General features: G+C 38.6%; 1 protein-coding gene across 1 annotated transcript; it reads right to left on the bottom strand.

The window, feature by feature from the left end:
• Positions 1-1,814: 1,814 nt before the first annotated feature.
• On the bottom strand, positions 1,815-7,359 carry LOC140271383 (glutathione S-transferase Mu 3-like). The gene is made up of 8 exons (XM_072366579.1): positions 7,238-7,359; positions 4,424-4,499; positions 4,266-4,330; positions 4,097-4,178; positions 3,884-3,981; positions 3,710-3,805; positions 2,363-2,473; positions 1,815-1,953 (listed from the first exon to the last, which is right to left on the bottom strand). Exons 1-8 carry the CDS (start codon positions 7,271-7,273, stop codon positions 1,858-1,860), a joined length of 660 nt encoding a protein of 219 aa, XP_072222680.1. The 5' UTR covers positions 7,274-7,359; the 3' UTR covers positions 1,815-1,857.
• Positions 7,360-12,089: the final 4,730 nt, after the last annotated feature.

Here is a 12,089-nt window from a genome sequence, read left to right as displayed (position 1 = left end):
GACAGGTGGAGGAGGTGGGCAGGGTGAACAGGCGGCTGTTCATTTTATTGTTGTTGAGTGAAATAAGATTACACTAATCAAGGCAGCCACGGTTCGTAGACCCATCCCACATGAGAAATGCATTGCTCATCAAAAAACCATCAGGCAGCGAGTCAAGAAGTTTCTATAACAGAGACGCGTAAGAGGAAAACGCATGCAGGGAGAACTTTTTATACAATATAATGTATTAAACACAAATTTGACAACCATCTCCACTGACACGTTCTGCGTTTAAGGATAAGTAACTAGAAATTGTCCCAAAGCCACTTATTTGTCAACTTCAATAAACAAATCATAAAAGTGCAAAACGTTTTTTTTTCTTAACTCCACAAGATGGGAAACTTCCATCCATCGAGAGAAAAATGGGAAAAGGTCAGGTTGGCTTCTTCTCAACTTAATTACTGAGGAGGGCAATGTTCCCCGGAATGTTTTGGAGCCGCTGAGTAGCAGTGGACCCACAGGTGGTCTACCGGTGAGCTGAGTGGCAGGTAGTTCTGATGAAAGACGGACATAACAGGTTTTCTTGTGTGATAGTTTGTTCCTTTAACTTTCCCTCACAGCAGGACACTCGCAGCTCAGTAACTCTGAACATGAGATCATCCCCTGCAGAGGTGAGAGCCTGGCTTGAGCAGAGAGGTTTCTCCAAAATGTGAGTACCATTCTTCTCAGAGGCTCTGGAAACTTCAAGATGTTTGTACTATACGTTGGACCTGCCTTTCACAGACTTAAGTTGGACATTTTTTGTTTTCTGCCTTCTTTTGGACAGCACTGTCTCCACCCTCAGGGTGCTGACTGGAGATCTGCTTCTGGGGATGTCAAAAGATGAGATACGGACTGTATGCCCAGAGGAAGCAGGCAAAGTCTTCTTCCAGCTTCAGGCTGTCAAGTCATCAATTGCAGTAAGTAATGATGATGCAATCTCCACACACACCAAACTCCAACACATCAGTAATGTTTAATCCTGTTCTCAGCAGCTGGCCAGTGAGCCATCTGGCATGTACAACGGCCGCTACTGAGAGACGCTGCCACAGTACTGGAGACTGTTTGCAGCTGTGGATCAACACGTGGAACTACTGGTGTCCAAACTGATCTCTTGTATTAGGAATGATCCTGTAAATCCCAGCATCAACTGAACTTCATCCACTTCTGCTGTGTTAATTCACCAAAAGCACTTTTAGTTGAAGGATCCACTATGTTGTATATCTTATCAACAGTAACAATCAGTTGGGAAATAATCTGCACTGTAAACTATGTCATTTCTTTTACTGATTAAAAAAATGCTTATGTATGTTGACATCTGAACTATTCAGAACAACTTCCATCTTATGTTGCGAGTCTAAAAAGAAATATTCTTCTGTATTAACTTGCATCCTCATTGTTTTCTTTAATCCACAATTTTCAGATCATATTAACTGTACAAAGAGTGACGTTAAATTGAATTCTGAACCGAAAGGATTAAAGTACAAACAAGACTGACTTCATTAGAAAGAAACAAAAAATAAAATGTAACAGGTGCTTTAACTGAAATGAAAGTTTCCACTTGCAATGTCTTTTAACATCAGAACATTGTTTGTTTTATTTTCTCCTTTAGCAGAATTTAGAAACTAGTGATGATACTAAAAATGGCAGCTTTATATCTTTGACCGTTTTTGACTTTATTGTGATAGACGACATGAAGCCTACCAAAGCAACTTGTTAACAGATAACAAAAAGTACAAATGGTACAGAAACGTTTTTTTTTTAAGTCCTAAACTTAAGGTTTGATCAGTCAGTAGCACTTGTGAACAGCACTTTATTGTTTCATAAGTGACTTTTTCTTCACTCCTTCTTGTTTCCCCATTTGGCCATCTTGTTGTTGACGGGACCCTTCATGAATCTGTTCGACTTCATGTAGGCAGCAATCTTATCCAGGGCCTACAATGATGAGAAAAAGTGATTTTAAATACAAAGATGCGACTTGCACAAGATGGATAAATATAACATTTTTGTTTTCTTTAGTTGAGCCCTGCCGGAGATACCTCAGTCAGACAAGCCAACTAATTAAAATAGAATAATCAGGTTCTTCTGGCTCCTCCAAGAGCCTTTAATGTGTCCATCACTGCCATTTCTATGGTTGCCATGGTTACTAGCATCTACTTCAAGAAGGGGTTTTAGAGGCAGAGCTTCAGCACAACAGAGAGGGAGGGACCTGCAAGTTGTATTCAATCATATCTATGCAGCTAAGCCCACCTTCTTGTCAAAATGACAACGTTCTGCCATGGTCCCAACAGAGAAGTGATCCCCACTGATACATTAATACTGTACATCAGTCCAGTGTTCTCACCTCAAAACGGTCCATAAGATCTTTGAGGTTCTTGAAGTCATCCAGGCATGAAGGATGAAACATCCTGTGTTGATCCAACAGCTCGTACATAATGAAGTCAACAAACGTGATCTGTTGTGAAGAAAAGTTCAAGTTAACAGCTGTAAAAATAAATTCGATAGCAGGCTCGCAGTCAGTCATTGATTTGCATCAGTCATCATCATCATATGTACATTTATTTATTTGTCAGGAACTACATTTTTAATTTTTAATTTATTTATTTGTTTTTTTAAATGTCCAACTATAGTATCCTAACCCAGCATGGGTTAGGATGTCTAAGAGCTCATAGGTCAGTCATATAAAGGCTGCACATGCGTATAAGAAAGTGGTTCATTCAGTTATCAATGGTGTCCTGTATTTCTTTAGTAACCTGTGAACTGCCCATCCGAAAAGAGCTTCTTTGACCTTTTTTTCACCATAAAAGTGTTGTTTTTTTTATTTCCATTTAGAGAACATGGAAGATAATAATATATTTGTAAAAAAAAAAAATGAATGGAAAGTACAGCCTATAAAAAAAACAAAAACAAAACATCGCTGGACACAAAAAAAAAAAAGGGTCATAAAAAGGGAGTATAACTCAGCTCTGACTCAGCAAAAAGGCTATTCACATGACTCATCATGTGAACAGTCAGCAGTTTCTGGAGAATCAACACGACAGGAATGACCCAAAGTAGTCATGAAAACCCATTCTTCTCTCATACATGAACAAGGCAACTTGTTCTGTTTTATACTCCATGTATTACAGCCATGCTTAACATAGCCTTCATCACCAGCTGGAAGTGACACAGCAATTTAGTTAATTTAATTCAAGCCAATTAAGGGAAAAGATACTGTTGCAAATTACAGCATAAAGGAGGATCATTTTCAACGTTTGCTTCAAATTCACTCATTGAATAGAAAGCATTTGTCTGTCCAAGTTCAAAGAGTTACATGTAGTCTTTTTTCTTGGTTTAGAGGAGATTTCTCACATTAACAATATCGATAAACAAGTGTTCATCAGGTGTGATTAAGTTATAGAATTACTCAGCCTGCAGTTTTCTCTCAGATCAGTAAAGCTTCATATAAAAAAAAGCTTTAACTAATGAAGTATCTGCAGAGCTCCAATCAGCAGAGAAACAAAGTTAACTAAAAGCAGAAACAGCTGGATCTAGAGCTTAATAAGTATTTTAAATGTAATGCCAAAATTATGTTGCATCTTTTAGATGTGTGAAAATGCTCATTTTATCAACGTTATAACAACATGACATGCTAAAAGTTTATTTCTACCCCCCCCCACGTTTAGTCTTTTACGGTAATGAGTTGATGTACCTTTTCACCAGCAAACCACTTCCTGTTTCCCAAGAAATCTGAGAACTGCTTCAGTACACCTGGCAGCGTCTTGAGGTATCCTGGCTTCATGTTATCCTGATTCCAGAGAGGAAAGACTGTTATTAGTGGAGATTTAAAGGTGTGGAATGATGTCATATTTGAGTTAATACTCACAAAGTCAGTGTAGCACAGCCTCACAAAGCCATTTCTGAAGTCCATGGCCTGGTTCTCCAGGATGTCCACTCGGACCTTTTCATCCTCAGTCTCTCCGCCTGTTATCAGGTCAAAATGTTCAGAACTGAGAAAATGAACCTGAAGCAATGAATTTGCTCTTTTCTTGAATAATGTGAATAAATGAAAAAGAGGACATGGAACTTTTATACTTACACAAATTGTGCTTACGAGCAAGGTATCTCATGATGGCATTGCTCTGCACTATCTTCCGGTCTCCATCCACCAGGTAGGGTAGCTATAATGACGTGTTAATCACAGTAAATGATCAAATAGTTTAAAAATGCCTTTCATTAAAATCATTATGATGGGGTTAAACTCTTACGTTGGAGAATTCTATTCCAAGTTTATCTTTTACATCAAACCAGCAGCTCTTGTCATATTTTGGAGCTGAGTGAGAGACATGTGGGTCAAGTTAATGAGTCAGATCTTTAGTCAAATTAATGACATCTGTTCTATAGGTTAGCTGAAATGCTAAGTTACCTTCACCGCAGGCATAAAACTTGTCCTCATACTTGGTGCCGGTGTACTCCAGCAGGAGGCGGATGGGCTGGGCAAGCTGCACGAGTTCAGAGGTGGGAGAAAGTTTGATTTAATGCCAACACACAGAGCTCTGAGGTTTATTAATGACTGTCCATGGAGGACATGCACTTATATTTTAAATATCTTTGAGATAATGCTAAAATGTGAAACTTAACAGTTGATATTGATTCTTAAGGACTTCAATAACTTATTATATGATTTTAAATAATAAACACCGGTTTTATGTGCCTTTTAGTCACAAGATTTAAGTCACAGACAAGACAGAAGGGTGGAAAGTGGACAAAAATGAGAGTGGATGGAAAAATAAAGTGGAAAGCCAACTGGAAGTGCTCACCGACTGTGGATGAAAATAAAACTTTCTTTCTCCTTCTAGCCAGGAACCTTGTGGAAATTTCATTTATCAATCAAATAGTAACTCTAACAGACTCAAAAATCTATCATCTCTCCAACACGGAACAGATGCACAAAAAGGCAGAAACAACAATGCTGAAGTGGTTGACGTAAAAAGAAAAAAGGGGCTTAAACAGATCAACCCGTGAGGCGCGCTCACATATGTAAACCTAGCCACAACTCATCTCTCAGGGCTGAGAACTGAGCAGGAATTTGAAACACAGATGGGTGATTCTCACGAAACTGTCCTAACTTGCCCTCGTGAAGACCAAATCTCTGGGTCCTGATAAATAAAACTCATTTCCTGCCACCAGAAGCAAGAGAACAACTTGACATCCATGAATGCCAAGTACACATCCATCACAACTCTGTTAAAGGCTCCCAAAAAGCATTCCAGAGGAAGTACGATCCAATGTGGAACACTTTGCTTTCCAACAGCCAGTTCGAGTTAGTCTTGCAGTGTTCATAAATCTCCCCTTCTTCACTGCATGCAACAGTCCTCAGAAGTGTGGAGCACATCCATAAACACAAATACGTGCTTACGGATACACATATATATTGTTGTATCAACTTTAATCTCAGAATTGTGATCCATGCAAGCATCCATGAGCCAAACACAAGAATTTTTGATCTTTGTGCAGAATTTTAGCATGTGTACTAAAAGATCTGTAAAATGTGAGCATCGATACGTGAACATTTTCTTTGTTCTGTTGTTACTGGGTCTAAAGAAAACCCATAGATCTTCATTTGAATGATGCACTACAAATGAACATATTTCCTGGATGTGTTAAAATTAGGTTTGTTTAGACGTTTTATCCTCAATATTCTCAACAGAAGCCTTTGACTCCCTCTTTCAGACCCAAGCACCGTGAGTGTTTTTTCTGAAATGTCTATTTCAGTTATGGATAGGATTAATATTTAATTAAATCTTACTGGCATCTTGTGGATCAGATACCCAGGAAATACCCAGACCCAGTTGCTCTGGATGCGTCTTATCAACCAGTGTTCTATGGAGTTTTAATGATGCAATTCTAAAATGTGAAAAACATTTTCACATATGCACTGTGCCCTGAAATGTTTCAGAAATACTTTTCTTTTCTGAACTTTTGCAGCCTATTGACCTGAATGCTGCTTTTCACTTGCTCAATGATATCGGGGGTAACTATCAGATACACTAGAGTTCATATGAAAACAAAAATTTTCATCTAGGATTTGCTTTTTTGGCAGCATATTCCATATCCTCTGCGCCCTGCCAAAATGCCACTCCTTCGCATTTCCAACAGTGATAATGCATCTCCATTAGATAACTACCTGCTGTAAAGTGCATGTGAAAACAGCATCTGTGGGGAAAGTCTGGTCTGACCTGTCCATGCATACTCCAGAAATTTCTGCTGTTCATGTGTGAAAAATGGCTTAAACAAACTTATTTACAGAACTCTTTTAATACAGCTTGTGTTTGACACTCTTTTTAAGCCAAGTTGTCATGGTTATATCGACTGCTGTCCCACTACATGCACTCACGTTATTGTCGGAGTTGACGAACTAAAGAATTACATTTTTAAAAATACCTGCAGACAACAAACACATCAAGTCTAATTCTGGTTCTCAGATACTTTGATTTCCTTTTCTCCGCCACAGAATTCCTCAATATTCACAACATTTACCATGATGTATATAGTGTCGCTGTAATCACGGACGGCCAAAACAGACATTTTTGTATGGAAGGGGATGTCCCAGTAGATTCACCCTGCTGCTATAACACCTCCAACAATCTCATGCACGCTATTCTCACAAAATGGCCCCCAAAATGGGTTTGCTTGACGGCCACGTTTACAACCACAGGCTGGACAGCCTGAGGCATATGAACTGTTTTAATAACTCATAAACTAGATAAATGATCTGTTGCTTCGTTTCTGATGCGCAGTATATTTTGATTAATATATGCCAAAAAAAAAAACAACAAACGCTGTAAATCTCAGGTTTTTTAGCCATTGTTTGGCCAGATAAATCAGGTGCCTGTCTAACAACTTGATAATTGTATTGTGGACATATCAGATAACAGCTTCAGTTGATTTAATTTCTGATTCTGAAGCGATAACAGGCTGTGAGCATGCGCACAGGTGCCACAGTTCCAGTTACATAAGATTTAAGCGAACTGCCAACGATTATCGATTGAAAATCACGCTGGCGTCGTGCAAGGAAAGTCAAACGTCAGAAGTGTGCACACAAATAGACTGAAAGGTGGGTAGTTGAAACTACACTGAGGTCTTGTCATTTTTCCAGCGGCTGCCGTAAAACAGCTACACGGCTGCAACAATATGGAAGCTTCCATTGTTCCTAAACAATTAAAAAGGCCCAACTTACCCCGCGAATATCCCAGTAAGCAAGTGTGACTGCCATTTTTAATAACTTTTTAAGTCACAAGTTTGGCTGTAAGCGAAGCCGCAGCTGCAAACAAAGCACTGATCTGTGTGGAGAGACGCCGGGGTGAGCTGAAGTTTTTGTGAGGGACAGCCGGCTGAGGTGGGCGGGGTGACCCAGCGTTTGTTACCGGGGTAAAGTTGGTTCGTTGTTGGATATTGATTTGATGTTCGATTCCATCTGTGCTTTTAATCAGAGGCCATGACCGTGTCCGCGTAATTTAAGGGTGTAGCTTATAGCATCATCATCACACTTTCATATACTATAAGATTACTGTCAACTATCCTCAAGAGTTCAAGTTTTACCAGAAAACAGCATCTCCACATTGTCAACCTACCATCATTCACCCTGGTCCATGTTAGGGGCCGTCTGCAAGTTCCAATTTTCAATTGGAAGGGGGAAGGGGGCTTAATTTCCTTCTTTTATTTATTTTTTTCTTGATTCCTCACTGCCCGTTGGTTTGCCTGTTGTGTTTTCAGCTGTATCATCTTCTACTGCATCCACACACCGTGCATTATCTTCTGCTCTTACAACCTTCTTGAGGGAATCATCATTGGGCAGATTGTGATGCAAGTACTCTGACTCTACTAGGGCTGAATGTGATTCTTGACCTGCTTGGTTTATGTCTTGCTCTTGAGCTGCAACGGGCTCTTGGTCTTTTATAAGTATGAGGTCTTCGACTTTGTGGTCTTCTACATACTCAGGAATCAAAATCGGCTCTTCATTGTTTGCTTCCATACTGGGATGATGGCTTTTTGATGCTAATAAGATCTTTTTGTCTTCATCCTCTTCAGCTATTGTGAGCTCTTCAACCATGGTGGCTTCTTGGTCCCTAAGTGGCTCTAGCTCAGCTTCACCTTGTATATCTTCACCTTTTTGTGTTGCTACAGGCTCATGGCCTTGAGACTTGTATCTTGCGACCAATTCCCTAAGGTTTCTCCTGTTTTCAGACTATACTACCCACAACCAATGTCGTTTGGTCTTGCTATCATTGTCAAAAAGTGTGTGACAAATTTCAGACCTCACACGTGAGGTGTAAGATATGCCAGACTTGACGGGCAAATTTTCCTGTGCAAATGTTCTCACAACAGTCTCTACTCCTCCAGCCTCCTCCCATATATCTATCTTTTGCTTTCGTCTTTTCATTTTCTAAAAAGGAATAGACAGAGTAAACAATTCATTATATTATATAACATTCCTGAAATTTCTGTTCCAAATTGAGTTCACAGAATAGCGAGATGGGCCTGTTCTCTGTATCCCTATGGGAGCAATATCAACCAAAATGATACAGTCACTGATGTGAACAGTTTCTTAAAAATCATTTTACATTTTTTATTTAGTTTTCTATTTATCTAGTTTAACTCTGATTAAGGCGCATACATGCCAGAGAAAATTCCAATCGCATTATCTATGTGTCTTAATCGAAGTTGGAGAACTATGTTTGTGATATCCGTTTGCATGCACTTCAGTTGTCCAGTTATAGTCGGATTAAGGCAATAATTTAATAATTCTATGATTTTTCAAGTGTCATGTAAACATACTGATTGACTTTTTGTGTGAAATTTTGACATTGTAAGTATGCCAGTGTTGTTCCAAAATTGCAATAATCTTGAAAATATCTTGAAATGTTTGTTTGTAAATAAATAATCAAAAATCAATGCAAAGATGATGAAAAGTTGTAAATGCACACAGCGCTTTCGTGGCTCATTCTCTTTCATCATCAGAAAGGACATGGAAAAAGTGCACCATCCCAGGTAACTTAGTTGGCATAAAACTGCATGCTGCTTTAAGAGAAAATTCATATCCTCTCTGTAAAAGCACGTGAGTTCTAGAAATGCTTTAATTTTCTAGAGCGATGGACACAATAATTCATTATCCATCCTTCATTATATTTCCCTGCCAAAGTGAGTTCACAGGGTAATGTGAAATAGCCACCATAAAACAGCATGGTCAAGGTCCTGCTTGTAAAAAAACTTAATTTTTAGAAATGAACCATGATGAAAACACAAATCTTTACAGCCTCACACAAAGCTCATTGCTGCCTTGCCTTCCTCACACTGTAGAAAAATGTGAGGGACCAGGGATGGAGTTCAATCTGCTCTGATACCTGAACATTGTGGAGAGGGTGGTGCTATTGAGACACATCTTGGAAATCTGACCATATCAGTCTAGCTTTGTATGAAAACATATTTGCTAGTACATTACAATGAATTATAGTGTGGAAGAAAATCTCTCCTGTAGTAGTTGTCACATTTACAGAATGAATCACTACAGAAAAAATAATGGTTTAAAAAGTCATTTTATTGATTTTTCTGAGAATCAGAGTCACTTTATTGTCATTATACATGAGTACAACGAAATTACCCCGGCATCTTGCAAACGCATGCGCCAACTTGAAGAGTTGCAAAAGGTGGGGAGAGAGGGAGAAAGGGGATGAAAATTTGTCATGAATATTTTCAGTTATCTGATACATACTATGTCCATATGAAGCTTCTTTTCACAATAACCTCACCTGTAGTAGTTAGTGCATTACAAATATGATCTACTACAGCAAAAATAATAGTAAAAAGGGATTTCAGTGATTTTTAGTGGACATTTTTCATGACTAAATTAACACAGTAATTGGCAGTCGGTCCCTGCAGGATGTCAAGCGAACATCCAACAACGAACCAACTTTACCTCGGCGCGTTACGTTCATTGTTATTCTGAACCTGCTCTGCGGGTTGAAAACCTGCATGGTGGGTGGTCAAGAATGCATTAATCTTGGCAGATATTGTTGATAAATCCGCCCCCAGTTATTGTTCGCGAAAATCCCATGAAGCCTTAAGTCTGGAGGTTTCTATGACAGAGAGGCCGCACCTACAGACGGCTCTCAAAATCTAAAGCTATGGAACAACTTGCATACAAAAGAGCTTTACTTACAGTAAGGATTTACACAGGAAGAAATAATGGTACATATCAACCAAGCCCTTTTCTTTTAGTGCAAGTTCAGGGCTGTAAAAACTCACCATGACTCAGCTGAAAGTTCTGCAAAGGTGAAGATTATATTGTTAAAAAAGTACTAGATTAGTATTAGGTGTTATGAATAAGATGTTTTTCATTAACTAGATGGTAAAGTATTGACAAGAGGATATTCAGATTTCTGAGGCTGCAACCAGCAATATGCGTAGTGCAAAAAGACAAATCACAACAGTCAAGTACAGAACTTGAGACTTCAAAATGGCAGCTCCCGAACCAACATGTTTTCATTATGGCTACTTTCATGATTTATATGAAGCTTATGGCCCCACAGTGGGCTTTTGGCACTTTGTTGTGGCCAAAAATAATTACAATTGTTGTACAGAAATGCTAACAAGATATGGTCAATAGAGTGTTCAATAAACATCATGAAATTTGGAAAGTTAAAAGAGGATTTGAGGAAACTTCAGTAAGCAAACACCTGGGCACACAAAGTTTAGGTTATTTCAGTAGCAGCTTTCATAATCATATTGTAATGAAAATGTTCTCTTTTCACAGGTGTGATATGTTCATATGCAAATTTGTACAATATCCTGGGATGATGTTAAGGGATAGCTGTTCAAATATGAAGCTATGGAGAAACTTGTATACAAAATAACTTTATTTTTAGTTGGGACTGGTGCAGGAGGAAAAAATTAGGTAAATATTAACCAGGCCCTTTTCTACATGTGCAAGTTCCAGGCTGTAAAACTCACAATGACTCAGCTGAAAGTCCCAGTAAGAACAAGGTTATGTTGTGCAATAAAAGTTCTGGTTTAGTATTAGATACTACTCATAAGATGTGTTTAAGTACTACATTGTAAAAGGTTGACGCAACAAGAGGATGTTTGAATTACAGGGGCCACAACCCGCAATACGTTTAGTGTAGTTACAAAAAGACTGAGATGGCAACAGTCAAATACTGAACTTGAGACTTCAAAATGGCAATTCTTGAACCAACATGTTTTCATTTTGGCTACTTTCATCATTTACATGCAGTCTATGACTCCACAGTGGACTCGTGGCACTTGTTGAGGCCAACAGAGTTTTTTATGCATGCTTGGAAGAAAAGTGTGAGGTGGAGGTTATTCAGCTAGTGACCATCTGCAATTTATGCCACTAGATGACCCTACATCTTATAGCCTGGACGTTTTTTTGTTTATCATAAAATCTGGAAAGATATCAAATGAGGACTCGAGGAGACTAAAGGTAGCAAACACCTGGGTACACAGATTGTAGGTCCTCTTATGAGCAGCTCTCACAATCATCCCATAATAAGATTTTCTCTTTTCACAGGTGTGATATGCAAATATTTACAATGTCCTGGCATGATGTTAAGGGATAGCTGTTAAAATATAAAGCTATGGAGTAACTTGTATACAAAATACCTTTATTTTTAGTTGGGACTGGTGCAGGAGGAAATAATGGTAAATATTAACCAGGCTCTTTGATTTATGTGCAAGTTCTAGGCTGTTAAACCTCCCCATGACTCAGCAGAAAGTCCTGGAAAAAACAGGTTATATTGTGCACTAAAAGTACTTGGGTCCTATTGAGTACTATTAAGGAGATGGTTTATGTAGTAGACAGTAACATGTTGAGATGACAAAAGGATATTCAGATATCAGAGGCTGCACCCAATAATGTATGTGTAGAATTACATTAAATGTGACTGTACACAAAAAGGTTAACTATTCTTTATGTAAGAAAGTGAACTTTCTGACAGAACTTCATTCTTAAATTTTAAAAAGATGCAGCTTAATATTTGGCCTAGAATTCACGATAAATCCCTACACTCACT

The sequence above is a fragment of the Leuresthes tenuis genome, unplaced genomic scaffold, assembly GCF_036924035.1.
Source record: "Leuresthes tenuis unplaced genomic scaffold, fLeuTen1.0.hap1 SCAF_16, whole genome shotgun sequence".
In the NCBI taxonomy this organism is placed as follows: domain Eukaryota; kingdom Metazoa; phylum Chordata; class Actinopteri; order Atheriniformes; family Atherinopsidae; genus Leuresthes; species Leuresthes tenuis.
Note: the sequence above shows the minus strand (reverse complement) of the source record. Positions and strands in the feature narration are given on the sequence as shown.